The 18,050-nt window shown below is 40.3% G+C and overlaps 1 protein-coding gene across 1 annotated transcript in view; it reads right to left on the reverse strand.

The window, feature by feature from the left end:
• The window catches only part of LOC117262831 (polypeptide N-acetylgalactosaminyltransferase 10-like), a 90,102-nt gene that overhangs the window by 62,269 nt on the left and 9,783 nt on the right, over positions 1 to 18,050 (reverse strand). The window contains exons 2-3 of the mRNA XM_078172629.1: positions 5,750 to 5,852; positions 172 to 310 (exon numbers count right to left, since the gene is read on the reverse strand). Of these exons, the coding sequence (XP_078028755.1) occupies positions 172 to 310; positions 5,750 to 5,852 (242 nt within the window). The remainder of the gene's footprint in view (positions 1 to 171; positions 311 to 5,749; positions 5,853 to 18,050) is intronic.

An 18,050-nucleotide genomic window follows, 5' to 3' on the forward strand; every position in this document is an offset into this window, starting at 1 on the left:
AATGCATTTAACGTGCATGCATTTTTGATTGTGCATACCAAGTTTCTGACTTTGTTTAAGCAGCATGTTCATTAATTTACCTGGAGGCACAAATGCATATACACACACACACACACACACACACACACACACACACACACACACACACCAACACAAACATACAGGACTTACTTTGCATGGCGGATGTCAGGCAGGGAGCGGTTGAGGGAGATCCGGTCACTTATGTAAATATTGAAGCCGTTCTCCCTGTAGGCCTGGTCGACCCGGTCGGATTCTGTCAGAGGGAACGGCTTCCCCTGTTCACCATTACCTGTATCAAACACACACACAGGTTGGTGAAAAAAACATACTCTAAAGTACCCATCTGTATGCATCCCACACACATGCATTTCAAGTCAAACACAGCTTTGTATGAAAGCTAATATTGCTCTGTGTCTGCTGTGATGTTTCAATATGCAACTGTCTGCTAACATTTCAACTTTTTAATATGACTATAATATCAGGCTCTAATTGTGTAAATGAGTTGAAGATTTCTGTTTGTAAGAAACCAGATGAAACAGGATACTATATTATATTATATATGATATTCTATAATAATATTTATGATACTTCACCTGTGACATATAAAGACAACAGAGAGAAATACAGTATGAACGAAGGTTAGATTGAGAGGTATGAATACAAAAAAAAGTTTGTCTTCAATTCCATTACTCTAAGATTAAAATCTATTTGTTTCAGTCCTAATTATTTTATCCTTTATATAAACAGGAAGTCTCTTGAGACACAATATTGCTTTTAAAAGAGAAACCTCAACAAACTAGCTACAATGCAAGGGTATATGTTTCATTTAAACATTAGTAGAGACACATTTTAAGTGGGGGGCTGGGGTCCTTCACCAGGACACTTCATTTCCTGCATTCTGGTGATGTTAATGCACCAATATATAGTGGAAATGTCTTTATTTATGTAAAGGAAAACACAAAATTAAGGTGATATGGGACAATTTAAAACATAAAAACAGGCAATAATGGAATTTAATGCAGTAGGGCTCTCAGGTATTCTGTATTGCTTTTAATTATTTACTCTCATATAAGTCAAGTGCTTATTTAATGTCATCCCTGTTAAATCAGTACACATGTTGGCATAGTTTACTTTTATATCCTCCTTTGTGTCTCTTGTTTGGGTAAGTAACCACTTAAAAGTACATATCGTATCTATTCACATCAGCGAGAAACAAAGTTTTATTCATTTATAAACCCCCTGGACTTTAATAGTTCTGATGTCACAACTTTCTGCACATTCACAATACATCCCACATGCATGTGTTCTCTGAGAAGTCGAGGAAAAAGTTATTCTGTTGTATCGTATCAGTATAATAAATCCTAATTTAATAATGAGAATAAAGTTGAAATATTTTAAGAAAAAAAATCTGCCTGCCCTATAGGCCACTGTGCATTACATAATTGCTCTGCTGACAGGTCCCTTCATATCATCTGACAGACACAGAATCTGGTTTGGGTCAATCTGGATGAGACAAAGTTTAAGCCTCTGTGTGCTGCTCTACATCAGAGGTGGAATACCAAACCTAATTGGAATCACTACTCATCAGGTATAATACAGGATCTTCCTGTAGCCTATTGAGAAAATATAATGCACTGTCCCTGACTGAATCAATACAAGACACCATTTGTCCCATATTTTCATGCACAGAGCTGTTAAAGGAGCTATACGTAAGAAATATAAAGCAAATAGTCGTAAAATCCTCCTAATATGTCACAGAGACTAAGGAATAATGTTCATATAACATACTGATCTCACCGACAACAATAGTACAGCCAGAATATTCGCATTTAAAAAACATTTTTACGGTCTGCAAATCATGTTTATGTTTTGAATTTGTGTTTTGGCCTGTTGCGCCACCCACCGCCGTCTACCAGTCACACAGTCAGTAGTCTCAGCATCAGTTACAGTTACGACAGAGCTACAGCAGCACGGCAAGCAGCATTAGCAGTGTCCCAGTATATTGCATTAGCAGCCGTCTCCTCCTCAGCTGTATCCCGGCAGCAGCATTAGCAGCAGAGAAGCCGGACTTGCTCAAACGGTCCGCTGGAAAACCAAAGATCAAGGACGCGGCATTGCGGCCCTGCCACAGCAGCTGCCCGTGGGCAAACAAATCAGTCTCTAGCGTGCCGCTGTCCAGCAACCTCGAATCTGTAGGGAAGGGGGGGCGGACACGACCCGCGGCAGTATTTTGAATTTGAGTGCAGTAACCATTTTGGCCACATTCTTACATACAGCGCCTTTAAGAGAGTATTATGTGAACATGTTTGCTCAAATACTGGTAGAGACATTTCTGTTTTCCCAAAAATACTGGCAGGGAAACTTGCCTACAGTCCATATGCAAACCTCCGCCCTTACAACCTTAGGCAACCTTAATCAACCTTGATTAACCTGCTGATTATTTTTCCTGATTAAGCGTTGTTTAGTCTGGTCTATAAAATGTCAAAAAAAAAAAAATTCAAAACAATGTAAAAAATGCTTCCCTTATCAGAAGTTCAACAAGTTGCTTGTTTTTTTTTTTAGTCCAAAACCGAAAGATATTCAGTTTAGTATCATTAAAGAACAAGAAAATCAGCAAATATTCAGATTCAAGACTTAAACAAAGTATATACCAATAAGTTTATAGTCTATCGAGTGATTCATTAATCAACTAATCAATTCAACTCTAGACAGAGACAATCAATATATATATATCTAAGGTACATACATTCTAGACACACTATTCGGTATATCACTTAGCTTATATATAAGACACATACACCAAAGCATTGCACCTAATCGCTCTCCAAAAACCTCCCCACACAAACATTATGAAATCTGAGTTCATTTCAGAAGTGCATCAAATTACACTGTGCTGCATGTTTCATTAGCCACTCATCAATGCACTCCACACAAACACACAAAGACGCATGCATGGAGGCTGATCTATAGTCAGAGGAGAGCATCAAATTAAAGTGAGCTGGCTTGTTCCATTAGGCAGAAATGATCTGTCTACATTCCTGAAGGTAATAACTGTGGAAAATAACTCCTCACTTTAATGGCTCATTTCAGAGATAAACTCCTCTACTTAACATTGTGCTTCCCCCCGCATAATAAACTTGTTACATAGATCACCTAAATAATGCTTTCTAGTCCTCTCAGGCAAATCTGAACCCCGAGAAAACTTTTAAAAACTACCTTATAATATTCTTCTTTGAGATGCAGTTTATTAGTGATTTTCTTCAGAAAATTGATATTCATGTGTCTCACTTGTGCTTTTACCGAGCAATGCACATTACACACTTGTTTGCTTAGCTGGTGGCATGTGAAGTGCTCCAGACAGGTTTGAACATTGAGACATATACACTTGGTCTCGCTTTCAGTGCCTCCTTCTCTCTCTCGGCAGCTAAGCCATTTAAACTCTCTCAACGTGACTCCCTCCTTGATGCTGGAACATTCAAACACAAGCTGTGTGCTAAAGTCATACTAGATATTTACTCGGCAGGTTTTGAGGATGACATGCGTGTTTACACTAGTAAAGTGACTAAAAACAGTCAGTATACATGCTAATAAATGGTTGTTTTTGAACGCCCTGTACACGGGCACTTGTCCTTCAAAGATAATACACAACGGAAAAGGTAGAAGGTGTGATAAATTGTAGGTAGTATTGAGATGGCTCCAGAAAGACCTTGGAAAATAATTCTAATTAAAGGATAACTTCGGTATTTTTCCACCTGGGCCCTATTTCCCCATGTGTATGTGTGCGTATGATTCATAGGTACAACTCGTTCTAGAACTGATTCAGTATTGAGGGAGGCGGATGCAACCGGGAGCCGCGAAACGAGCCAAAACGGTAACGGGGGCAAATGCGTCCCGTATAAGTTTGCGCATTAAAAGTGCTTTTTTTCGCCACTGACCGGTTCAGATCGCCAGTGTTATCTCTGTAAATAGCATACTAAACCTTTCCCTTACCTCTGGGCTGTGTGACGTCATCTCGCGAGAGCTTTGCTTGTTGCCGGAAGAAAACAGAGGAGCCATGCAGAGCGCCGCTCAGAGTGGCGCTGGTTGTCCCGGAGTACAGCTGACAGTTTTACTGCATCGATTGAAAACAATGGTTCGTGTTTGTGCTTATCCGAATTGCAAGAACAGGATGTCGCGCAACATCCCGTACAGCTTTCATGGGCTGCCTTTGTCGGACGGCGAGATGCTGAAGTTGTGGCTAGTTGTGCTACAAATGGATGCTAACACTCCTGTCCAGACACTGCGCCTTGCAGACCATCGGGTCTGCAGTGCTCACTTCTCCCAAGATGACTACTGCCAGCCGAAGAAGAGAAGACATCCAATCCCAAAACACCTCTTCCTCATGAAAATGGCTGCCCCACGAGTAGAGAGAGCTACAGACACAGTGGAGGTAATGTTATATAAACAATGTTCGAAACACTTAGTATGCTATTTACAGAGATAGCACTGGCGAGCTGAACCGGTCAGTGGCGAAAAAAAGCACCTTTAATGCGCAAACTTATACGGGACGCATTTGCCCCTGTTACCGTTTTAGCTCGTTTCGCGGCTGCCGGCTGCATCCGCCTCCCTCAATACTGAACCAATTTTAGAACGAGTTGTACCTATGAATCATACGCACACATACACATGGGGAAATAGGGCCCAGGTTGAAAAATACCAAAGTTATCCTGTAAATCTTTAGAAAGACATGTTGGTGTCTCTTTGAGAAGTTTCGCTGGCAGTCGCATTTCAAAGTCCCAGTTTGATTGACATCCAACGGCGCAGGCATCGTGTGGGAGGTGCAGCTGGTTCTGAAGCATTTTTCCCCCACTCTGTATTTCCGTTTCAAATGTTTCACTTAATGATAGCCTCAATGTTTTTCAACACAGAAACACAGGAGTCTCCTGGATAATTCAACAGTACTGTCGTTTCACGTTATGGTCGGCATTGTTGCAGCTTTGTTCCTGAGACATTGTGTTTTATTTCCCTCAATTTTGGCGTGGTGAATGTCTCTAAATACAACCCCCATTAGCCTCAGCATTGATATAAAGAAAGATCAGCAAATCAAAACTGTAGCATTCAAAACACATCCCTGCTAGAATTATGAACAACACTTGATATCATAGCTGCTGAACTGAACCAGAAATGAGGGTAAATTAATTTAAGCTGCACACTGTGTTATTAGTGCTCTGATAACATGTTAATGTGTAACAGAATTTATCTCAACGTGCTCCTTTTCATGGCACTTAAAGTAAATAAACCCCAAACTATTGTGTTTTTCCTCAAATTTATCTCTTAGAGTCTCAATCCACCTGGTAGTCTCTCACAAATCCAGCTCATTTGTTACTTAAGTACCACCTAATACTAGAAGGCCAGTTAAATCTGTTACATTTGTAATAAAAAGACAAAGGTATGTTTCCCACTCGAGGCCCGAGGGCGAATCAATGCTTATTGTAGAAGATTAACTGTGTTTAATTATGAACTCAGAACTGTACTCGCAGCATTGATTCACTTTGCTGCTGAGAGAGAAAAATCCACTTGGAAAGAATTAAGAGAAGCAAAAAAAAAAAAAAAAAGAGTTGAACTAGAGTGCTACAGTGTGTGCGTGTGTGTGTGTGTGTGTGCGTGGCTTTGTGCTGAAACAGAGCAGATGTTCTCAGCTAATATGCCCAAAACAAAACAGCAGCATCAGCACAGAGTCTGGACCTACCTGAGCGAGCAGCATCTCTCCTCATCGCTTCGTAGTCATGCCAGTCTACCCGCCGCACGCCATCCAGTCCCACCTGAGCGACCTTCCTCATCTGGTTCAAACCCTGCAGGAGCACACAAAGTACAAACCATTAAGACTTCCGTCATGTCTTTTGCCGGATCACTCAGGAGCTCTTCATCTCATTATATGAGAAATAAAAGCTTCCTCCAAAAGAGCAACTAGATCCGTTCATGGAAACTTGATTAACTCAATCACTGTTGTCATGACAATAAAGGATATTTTGCTTTCATAAGAGTTCTCACCCTTTTCTTGAGATATGTCCTTGAAAACAAAAGTGTTTCTGTGAAATACAATCAGATTTCAAGCAGTGGTAAAAGAGGAAAAGGAAAAAGTCATGTCTGTCTTCAATATAAAAAGCAGAAAAATATAAATGACATTTTTTTCATCTCAAATTTTGTGTGTTGGTGTGGCACATCAACATGCTGATTAAACACAACTATACCTTGAGCTAATTACAATAAAGGGTTACTCTAAAATGTGCTGGTTTATCTTGAGAAAAGAAATGTTTTAGGTACTCTGAACTATGATTTTGCATCGTCACTAAGGCAACAGATTCACATCTTTTTGTTCACATGGGATTCATTTGTGAAGAGAACACTTCTCCAAAGTGCCTGACATCACTGAAGGTGAGCATTTGTCCATTCAAGACGGGTATGACAACAAACTGAAGACAGGTCAAGACCCTGCTGAGGATGAGGAGCATGCAGATGAGCTTCCCTGAGATAGTTTCTGATAATCTGTGCAGGAGTTCTTTGGTTGTGCCAACCATGTGGTTTGTGGTTGGCACTAAAGAAAGGCTGGTTGGATGTACTGTCAAATTCACAGAAACAGCATTGGTGACATTGGACATTCCTGTGGTCAACATGACAATGGCACAGTCCCTCAAAACTTGTGGCTTTGTATTGTGTCATAAAACTGCACGTTTTAGAGGCACCTTTCATTGTGACCATCCTAAAGTACACCTGTGTATTAATGATGTTATTTAATGAGCATCTTGATACTGTATGCCACACCTGTCAGGTGGATGGATTATCTTGGAAAAGGAGACGAAATCAAAAAACAAGTATTTTATGTGCATAGAAAAAGTCTAAGATCTCTTATTTTAACTTTAAAAGCAAGTTGGATATGTTGTAGTTATATTTGTGTTCACTGTAATATCAATATGATCCATAAGAATCCATATAATTTGAATTGCTGCAATGAAATACCTGAATACAAGATACAGCTCTTTTCTTTTTTTAACAAACACACAGAAGAAAGAAACAGTAGCGTAACAGACTTTCTATCAGTTTCACTTTCCTCCTGGCTGTCAGCCAAAATTTGCACGTCTTTTTTTTTATTACTATTTTTTTTATTCTAAAGTGTTGTTGGCAGCTGGGGGTATAGAAAAAGGAAAACAAAAACTCAGTTTTTTTTATTTTTTTTATTTGTATGACACCCAGATTGGTATACAATTTCAATTCAGTTTTATTGCCATTACACACACACACACACACACACACACACACCCTAATCACCACAAGCTATTATTCTCTACAGCATTAAAATGCAAAAGCAGCCATTTATGAAATTCTCTCCGCTTTAGAAATGACTTTCAGTGACTCAAGATATTACGGGATCACAGCACAATGATAAATCAATTAGCTCCACGGGAGGATGCAATTAGTGAAATGTTTTTCATACAAAGACACGTCTGACTGCATGGAACACTATTAGCCAGGCTGTTAGCTGATACCACAGTACGGTCGAACAAATCACTGTGGGTGCAATGGGAGTGTGTGCTCATGTGAGTGTGCCCACAGCAGCTGCCTCCAGTCTGCTTGACGTGTCAGAGTCAGCAAAGGTGGTAGATACTGTGTAAAACATGGATAAAACCTTGCATCAATATTCCATACTGTATTTCAACTGTATACAGCACATACTTAACAGTATACTGTTGTTTGTAGTTAATATACAATAAATCAACACTTGTGCTGTCAGATTTCAGTCAAATTGTGACTTTAGAACATCATAGATAATCAAACTTTTTACAGAGGGCAAAACGATTTTCAAATATGAATTATTTAGATTTATTCTGGACTTTGTACATTGCATTGTTGGGGTGAAACTTAGAACTTAGAAACACTTTGACAACACATTTTTTCGCACTGTACTCAAAACACATTTACGGCCTGGACACATGCCGCTTCTTTTACCGCCTGGAAAATGAAGGTTGGGTTGTGCCTACTCTGTGCCAGCCTGACGTTGCTAAGCGACCATGACCAGCACTGTTTCATAGCTTATCTACGATAAATCCCAAGTCTGAGGCTAATCTTCTCCCGGGCATTGTTTTTTAAGATTTTATTAGTCCTAAAATGCCCTGCACTAAAATGGTCAACTTCTCCTTTATGTTTTTCATAGACTGATAGGAAAAGATCATGGTGTGGGTTAAAATGAAAAAGAAAGTGACAAACACGTAAGCCGTGAGCCTGCTTCACCTCAAGCTTTTCCCAGCTGACCCAGAGCTGGTTGCAGCGCACCATCAAGGCAGAAATACGCCCGCCGGGAGCCGTTCAGCACCGCGGAGAGCTCCCCACACAACCTAGACCCCAGAGTTAATAACAGCAGGTTATGGTGTTTCACTCTCTCCTCTCTATGAGACTTGTATCTCGACCAGTAGCCTACTTTTGTTGCGTTGCTGATCCTCTATGGTACACAAATACAGTATAGTCTAGTATAATCACATATCAGAACAACATCGGACTAATGAGAGGTCAGAACAATGCTACGGCACCCCTTGAGCATGCCCATCTACATTGACAACAATACATATGAGGACAAAAAAAGGGGGAATGTGTACGGGCCCTGGTATGAATTTAAGGAGCAGCTAATGTCTAAATCTTGGCTTGTGTCCTCTAGAGCAGTGGTTCCCAACTGGTGGGTCATGGTCCAAAAGTGGGTCGTGGGTTCAAACAGAAGTGACTTGCAAATATGTCAAGTTTGTAAAAAACACCCTTTACTTTTAAGTACAGTGGATTTCCGGCACAGAGCTTTTATTTTGAAGTGCCATTTCCTGCTGTAAATTGAGTGACTAATGGACAGCTACTTGACAGAGACAGCAAACTACCTCAACGATGTGGCCAAAAACAAGTATGATGCTTTATCTATTAAACTGTGTGGACCTTGAACCAATGACTAAGGAGAAATCTGGACCCCGGGGCTGGACCAGTTGGGAACCACTGCTCTAGAGGCTGCAATGACTATACCACAGCACCATTTGAAAGTACTGGAACTTAAAGGGATAGTGCACCCAAAAATGAAAATTCAGCCATTATCTACTCACCCATATGCCGAGGGAGGCTCAGGTGAAGTTTTAGAGTCCTCACATCACTTGCGGAGATCCAAGGGGAGAGGAGGTAGCAACACAACTCCACCTAATGGAGGCTTATGGCGCCCCAGATTCAAACGTCCAAAAACACATAATTGAAACCACAAAATATATCCATACAGCTCGTCCGTCGTGATCCAAGTGTCCTGAAGCCCCGACATAAAAAGTTGTTTGGAAAAACGTCATTTGAAATCTGTTTTTAGCCTCATTGTAGCCTGTAGCTTGCGCGCAAGACCATGAGACATGGGCACCGCGTTCATGTGTGTTCGCGTGCTTTCGCTGGTCTCGCAGACAAGCACATGAGCACGGTGCACAGAGAAGCAGTCAGAGCTGCAGGCTACAATGAGGCTAAAAACAGAGTTCAAATGACATTTTTCCAAACAACTTTTTATGTCGGGGCTTCAGGACACTTGGATCACTACGGACGAGCAGTATGGAGATATTTTGTGGTTTCAATTATGTGTTTTTGGACGTTTGAATCTGGGGCGCCATAAGCCTCCATTAGGTGGAGTTGTGTTGCTACCTCCTCTCCCCTTGGATCTCTGCAAGTGATGTGAGGACTCTAAAACTTCACCTGAGCCTCCCTCGGCATATGGGTGAGTAGATAATTGCTGAATTTTCATTTTTGGGTGCATTAGCCCTTTAATGTTTATGCATATTAGCCAAATTTTAAAAAATATACATTTTAACATACTGTATATTGGTTAGCTTGTGTGGTGTAACTGTGGCTAAAATGAATCGCCCTTCCCCTGATATCAGTGTCTCTTTGAAACTTTAATAAAACTGGACTCAGCAATGAGAAAACAAACTACAGCATACAATGAGCACATGTCATTCATATGTGTATGTGTGATGAAAGTTTGAGAGGCAGTGAGTGGTTTGACAGACAGATTGGCTGGGTTTAAGGCACCAGAACAGGCATTTGAAACACAAAGCTTTAATAATGCCACAGCTATTTAAGTATAATTAGATTGTTCAGTAGCTCTTTTAAGAATAATTAGCGTTTAATTATTCTGATTAATGGTGTTAGAGCTATGGTCAATTCTGAATGATTTGTATGAGGAGGTTAATGAATAGAAGTAGGCACCAATACCACTATGAAACAAAGGATGGAGAGAATCACAGTTATTTCTTTAGGATCAATGTGAATCTGCAAGATAAAACACCAGAGTAGATTGAGGCAACAGAAGTGTCATCATTTTCTGTTTCTGTTAAATCGGGTTAGGTTTTTCCTTAAGTGAAATGCTAGTATAATTGTCTTACAGTTTCGTCCCTCTCTTCTCTTTTTGCTTCATATTTCCTCTCAGTGTGTCACACCAAGACCTGACATGATGCGAGAGTCCATCTGTGTGTGTTCTACTGAAAGGATGCAACTGTGCCAGCAGATGTAGGGGACTTTGCAGAGAACAAACAACAAGGGGACTGTGACTCCCAGAAAAGCTGTCTTAATCACTCAACACTAATATGCAGGAAATGAAACTGGACACCACATTAACCCAGCATTCTAGTGGAACATCCATTTCTTCCCCTCCATTCATTTTCATTCAATTCATTTAAGTTCAGTTTGAATTTACTGTCATTCTGCAACATACTGGTGCGCAGCTAAAGGAAATACCACTTCTCTTCAGGCTACAGTGGAAACAAAACTAATGTCGATGAAGTACAAGTACAGTGCAATAAATCCATGCAAAAAAAAGTGCAATATAAGCACTGGTGTATCACAGTTTTAACAGTCTAAAGCACAGCTGCAGTGGTATTTCATATTCTTTTAAATAAGTTTTGGTGTCGGTCCATCAGAACTCGCAGATCTACAAGGTCTTTCCAGAGCCGCCTTTTTGCACTGAAGTTCAAAAATCATGCAGGGAAAAATCCACTGCAGAAGAGCCAAAGATTCATGTCTATACCCACAGCGAGGCCAACAGACAGGAATGTAATGCAGCCATAAGAAAAGACAAGCAAACTATACTTCTTCTTCTTTTTTTTTTTCTCAGCTGTCACTCATCAGTTCTCCTTTATTGGTTTACTATAGAGGAAGATGCTTTGTGCAGCAAGGCAACTTGGTGGATAAGTATAAAAAACTGCAGGAGATAAGAGTGTAAAATGAACCCAATGACTAGCCTGCGTCTGTCACAGAACTGTTGCTCTACAGAGCTGTTAAAGCTGTTTCACACCAAGCATGGATTCTTGACGTAAAATGTGCACGGAAAGCTACAACGGCTAACATCAGCATTAGAATCAACTTTGGGGTCTGGTTTGTTGGTAGTGTATTGGTTAACATTAGCTTCTGAGACCTTCTTCTGGTTGTGTGTAGTGGACACAAGAAATATTTAAAGGAAAACTTTCTCTTTTTTTGATAAAAATGGAACAGGGAACATGTGGATAATTTGTAGTGGACACATTGTGCATAGTTGCCATGTGGAAAATTTTAATGTGGATTTTGTGCATTTCTGCCCTGCACTTCACAACACCTTCTCATTCCCAACTCGTCTAATACCGATGCTTGATCAGTGGCTCTACACATCAAACTATGACACTTAAGGTAATTCCCCAGCATCAGTTGTGGATGCATACAGTGTCTTTTCAAAATAAAGTTAGAACATCAGTGGGGAAAAAAAAGGTTTTTTTTTAAGTTTGCTTCAATAAGTTTGGGCAACAGAAGCAACTGATATAATAAAAAAAAAATAGAAAAAAATCATGGTTTGGCTGAAAATGTAATGTCATGTCACATGAGAAATGTCACATATGTCACAACACATACTAGCACACTATGTTAATAAAATAACTCAACTGAATTTTGGTTTCACACACACAGCGATCTCCAAGTGAAGTCTGGCATAAGTTTAACCAATCCACCTCCCCTTTCACACACCCTATGCAGGCATTCTTGCTCCTTACACTACGGCAGTTGCGTGCCTTGTTGTGTCTCATGCTGCTGCTAAATGGTGCCTCTGTGTGTCTGTATCTGACACGCAGGGCCACCGACCAAGCATTAGTATCTGATGAATTGACCTATGGCTAAGCCACGCCCCCCTCCACTCACTCGGACAAACTATCAACATTCAGTGACCGGCGCTATGGCAGGTGTCACAGTACACGGCATTTCACAGGAGGTAATTGATGATTTTTGGAGACATAACGATCAGATGTCATTGAGAAGTAACCAAAAGGGCCTAAACTACGCATTGGAGGGATATATTCATCATTTTATTGTTGAGAAGCTCGATGAAAAGCTTAAATTACAAGCCAAAATTTACAGGTCACAGTGTACGCTTGTGAACCGCATCTCGTTGCCGTCACCATCAAAGACAACAAGTTAAAGTGCCACTGAAGTTAAGGATTTTGGCTCAGAATATGAGAAAAGGATAACGGCCTTTTTACCATCTTTACCAAGAGTGTCTCTCCGTTAGTTTGGTGCTACAGTATTTACACTGAATCATTCAGCATAACGTTTGCCAACCTTTGTTATCTCTGCCATTACAGATAAGTTAATGAAGCTAAGCTCCAGAAGTTAACGTTAGCTTAACTAGAGCCCTTTGGACAACAGCTAACAATGATGTACGATCACCAAAGTACAAAACTAGAACAAAATAGGCTAATGAACTCCCAGCAAACAAGGTGACATAATGAACAACGCAGCTAGGAGCTAACGTTAGGCTAACTTTAGCTAACGTTAGCTAGAGATGTTAAAGATAACTTTATATTTCTTTCCAGCAAAGTGACAATATGTTGCCTCAAACACAATGTTGACTTACCTTAGAACAGATGTAGACATCATTGTTAATCTTATTCATGTTGAGTTGATGTTGTGGTCTAACGTTACCACACAACTTTATCCAAAGGATAAAAAACTGACTTTCTGTAATGCATTTCAATGGACGTCCAGGCAGAGAATGTCCGAGTGTATGGGAATGGCTATACACACTGTGATTGGGTCATCGCATTTGAGGGCGGGACTTAGCCATAGATCAGGTGGGAGTGAGCATGGGGTTGTCTCATCAACATAATTTCCAGCAGCAGCCATTGTCAGCTGTATGCCTTCTGCCCAGCACCAGCTGTTAACCATTACCTGATGAAGCAGCTTCTTTTTCAAAGCAGAGCTACGAGGAAGATGAATTTGAGACTCATCACACATCAGTACTGTTGCTGTATGCCAATGTTGTATCCATGTAAACATCAGTAATGTGGTTTTCACTATGTACAGGCCAGCTTGTGCTAATGTTTTTGTGCCTTATTACATTAACAGAAACACCTTTTCACCATATCTGGGCAGCATTCGTCTCAGACTGGGAGGAAGGTTGCAGAGCAAGGTCAGGTCAGTGAACACTGTCACTACTTTGGTCTCAATGAGATACTGATTACACCATAACCATCATAACCAAGAATTTCATTCTGGACAAAAATAAATGAGGCAGTCAATACATTTTTCAAAAGATAGACACAAACCTTTCAGCCGACCTAACCATCATTTCTCCTCCGTCTCACAGTGCCTCACCCGCTGCTACCTCACTAAACAAACCCCCAGGGTTGCCTGACCCTTTCTCATCCACCCCAACACTTGAAAAAGATCCAATTCAACTGGCGAGGCAGGTGGCGTAGGATTTTCAAAGAAAGGAGTGAATTTACACTGGGTCTGTATTGTGTAGTATCAGCCACATCACCAACACCCACCTCATAAAAGCTGGTGTAAGTGCTGTTCCCATTGTGTAATAACAGGAAAGAAACACAAGAGAAAACACAGTAATCTTTATTCTGCACTTTGTGTTGCTTCCTGTGCCTCCCTGCTGCGCACTCTGCTGCTACTTTCCTAATGGCCATCATCACAGAGACGAGGCTTTGCGCTGCCACAAACAAATTTCTGCTCTGGGCACTTTTCTACTTCATCAATATTCAAGGTGCAGCATAAACTGGCTAATAGGGCATGACAGGAGCTACACCAGAAACCATGCAGCCCATGTTTTATCTCCATCAAATATTCAATCATTAATTACAAAGCGCTGTGTCAGATGGGTGACAGGCTGGAATGGAAATTCATACTTTATTGAGCAAAACATTCAGCTTACAGCACAAAGAGGGGGAAGAGAGTGAGAGTGTGGCCAATTTCACCTGCATGAGTGATCACTAATTAACTTTCATGTAGCCTTTTAGTGGTCTATTCATCTATTCACCTAATGTTTGCTGCTTACAAAGTATCTGTCCCTAGGTGGGGATAAACATTATGAGTTCCACTTTGAAGTGTTTTATGGATTTGTGTGTGTGTGTGTGTGTGTGTGTGTGTGTGTTAAAAAGAAAAAGTGACATATATTGCCCAAACACAAACAAAGAAACTGAGTTTGACTTTTTCTGCACCAAAAAAACAGAGTCGGAGTTAAAGGGCCCTCTTTTCACAAAGCAATTGACTATTGGCTAAAACCATCCCCTAACAACTGTCCAATCAAAGCTTAGCAACTGTAACTAGGCTCAAGGGACCTGTCAAGCTTTGGATTTCACCCCATGCTTGAACCATGTGCTCAGTGATAGTTGGTTTCTAACGATTTTTTTTTTTTGTTAGTTTTTTTGTCACACAGTTATGCAGCCAGCTAAACACACTTCCAAAAATACTGACGACAGCATTTGGCCTTTGAAGCTTATACTGGTAGCAATTGTGGAACTGTTGTAAGGCCAAAGTTATTGTTAAAAAATGAGTTGGTAAGGTCACAAGAAAACTGGATTCACAAAAGCACAGATTAGCTGTCAAAATAGTCCACCAACACTTATTTAACCTCCCAAGACCCAAGCTTTTGTTTGGTATGCATTTTTAATTTCTACTAGCTATTTGGGATCAGTAGGACCTGATAAGTATAAAAAACATAACACTGTCAGAGATAATTAAGCCCCAGTGTCCTCAAACGAGACATCACGGAAGTCCCAATAGTTATGTTTCCATCCAAAAGTGGTTCGAATCATTGGGAAATGCGCATTAAAAGAAATACGAATCCTGTGTGTTTCCATTAAATGTACAGACTTTGGTGAAAACTACAAACTTGCGCAAGTTTTCTGGCGGTTGGCAACCAGCTTGTAAATGCATTACCGCCTTCCCGACCCGGAGTGTGGATATCACCAGAGAGAGGTGCGCTACGTCAGACTTAATTCAACTGTTTCCATCCCCCGTTTTGCGAATCAACATTTTTTCGAATCAACCAAAACCCACATTTTAGTTTGTGCGAATCAGGGGATTTTAATTTGAATTTTGGCGTTTCCATCATAATTTTCCAATGCGATACTTCTAGATGCTCATCTAAACAGGCTGATGGAAATATGGCTAATGTCTTCAAACGAGTACTTCTTAATTAACAGTGTCCTAGCTTGTTACCATTGCTATAATTGGTCAATTTTGTTACCATATCAAAGTACAAACATTACTAATCATAAATAAACAAGTTTCAACCATAAAATGTGATCAGGTTGTGTCCACTTTTGTGTTGGGATTGGCTGCAAACTGACTTGGCAGAGATGTCTGCCATCTTGTATTTACATTGATTAGTGTATCGTGCTCTTACTACCACTAGATGGCACAAGAAAGTGTCCACGAACGAGGACAACGGGTCTAAGTTAAGTAGAATGAAATATAAGGTCAAGTAAACCCAGAATGTGATGTCCTTATATGAGGACACAGGGTCTCAGGAGGTTAAAATGTTGAAATGGCACCGCTTTAGCTTCAGACAGCTCGTGCAGTGACTGCAATAACGGTTACTAGGTGGAAATGAGAGGCTTGCTTTAGTTTGCCTTGGTGTACAATCAAAGACCCACTGTGTTAAAACTTATTAAGGATTTTGAGTGATAAATCTGCCACCGTTTCAATATGAATATGCCATTCCAGACTGAAAGCTTGATAGGCGTCACAAGCATTAGTAACTAAGGTGGGTAGGGCTAAATAAACATTCAGTTGCACTTCAGGAACACGAAGATCTACCCTGTTCTCTACTATGTGCAGCACTGCACTCTTTGATTCTATTTTAACCTTTATAGTTCTCTGTTACTCCTTATTCTTGACATATCTCCTAACTATTTTGTGCCATCTCCCGCTGGTTTCTGAAAATGTCTTACACGTCGCACCTGACCAGACTTGAAAAGGTCTTCAACACCTCAAAAAACCAATGACAGCTGCGCCACAATGAATGGAAATGCCATGCTAACCTCTGAGGCATCACCTTTTCTGCAAAGAGTTACCTCATCATGCTTTGTGGCAGTGGCTTTTATTCTTCAGTGGATGTGTTATGGCACAAAGGAGGACCTTTTCTCCTGAGAAATAAGTGACAGCAAAATCAGAACAAAATGCCAGTGACCTCTAAGGTCTCACTTGTACCTTCTAAACTTTATTTTGAAGCATACTGGAAAACTTTGCAGAGGAAAAAACTAATAGGTTAGAATGCCTGGTTTTTAGCACATGTGGTGGTTGATGTCCAGCATTCAAATGTTTTTAGGACTATTCTGAATAAATCCCACAGGGGTTTGGTTTGTTTTGCTCTCTGTATATTATTTATCACACCACTATGTATTTCAGATTGCTGTGCTGTATTACTGCATTGGGAAGCGTTCCCAAAGGTATAACCAAACTTCCAAGTAAGAGTTTTATGAATATTTAAACTCATGCTGAGAATGTTTCATGGCAGAAATTAGCATTACATCACAACACTGTACAAATTTGTATTTACATTTGTGAAAGAGCAGATTCTCAGTAGATGTTGGTGTTTACAATATGAGCTGCTGGCTCTATCTCCAGAGAGTTGTCTAAAAAAAATGTGAGCATTGGCCTCCTCGAAACTGCTTAACTTGACACAAAACTGTCTTGTATAAATAATGCCTGTGATGGGTTCAATTCCCAGTAGGACAAAATGCAAAATGTATGTAGTGTATGTATTTTCCATCCATACTATTGGGATGGCAAAGTTGGTCAGAGTATAAAATATCAACAGTTTCAGATAGATCTATATTAAATTTGGTAACGACATCCATTATCCCAAGACTACAATCTGAAATGACTTTGGTGATCTTGTGATTTTTAATGTAGCGCCACCAACAGGTCAAAACATCCACTTGATCAACACATCAGTTCGCAGCAAATTTTAGCACATTTCACCAAGCATCATCTTACTCTGAAGTCGACGAAATTCGGCGCTTGGACAGTGACTTGCAGGGTCAGAAACCAACATAAAAAGGCGTCCTTTAACATTGGCATGATACGTTTTATAGTTTAATGGCGTCTGGCAGCGTCAGGGGAAACGTGACGGGACAAGGACAAAAGTTAGGGTGGTGAGAGTCAGATTGGGGCAGACGGGGGGCGTGGTGGATGTCACCAGCAAACACGACTTTCACCTGAGAGACCAGTGTTTGTGTCCCATAAGACTCTAAAGCCAAACCCTGTTCTTTTTCCCCAAACCTAACCATGTGTTTTTTTTGCCTAAACCCAACCATGTGTGTTTGTTGTTGAAGGAAATAAAAAAACGTCAATTTGCGGTGTTGTACCAACACACTGCATTTATTTTGAGAGAGACTGTATGTAAATTTTAAATTTCCTGTGAGTGTATCTTGGTGTCCCAGAACTCAGGGTACCCTGCACATCGTATGTGGACGTGGAAATTCCATGACCAAAATGTCAATATGTGATGAGGTCGGAGTGAGAGTGTGAGCTTCACTACAAATCTGATCATCATCTTCATTTGCTAAAAGACTAGGATGGGACAGAAATATCGTCCTGATGCACCGAATAGACTTTGTACAGCCAATTAATTGTTGCATTACCAACAATTATTAGGCAAAAAAAAAAACAGTAATTTTTGATTTCTTTATTTATTTATTACTTTATTATCTAACCTTTATGATAGCAGCTGATGTCTG

This window comes from Epinephelus lanceolatus, chromosome 11, assembly GCF_041903045.1.
Source record: "Epinephelus lanceolatus isolate andai-2023 chromosome 11, ASM4190304v1, whole genome shotgun sequence".
In the NCBI taxonomy this organism is placed as follows: Eukaryota; Metazoa; Chordata; class Actinopteri; order Perciformes; family Serranidae; genus Epinephelus; species Epinephelus lanceolatus.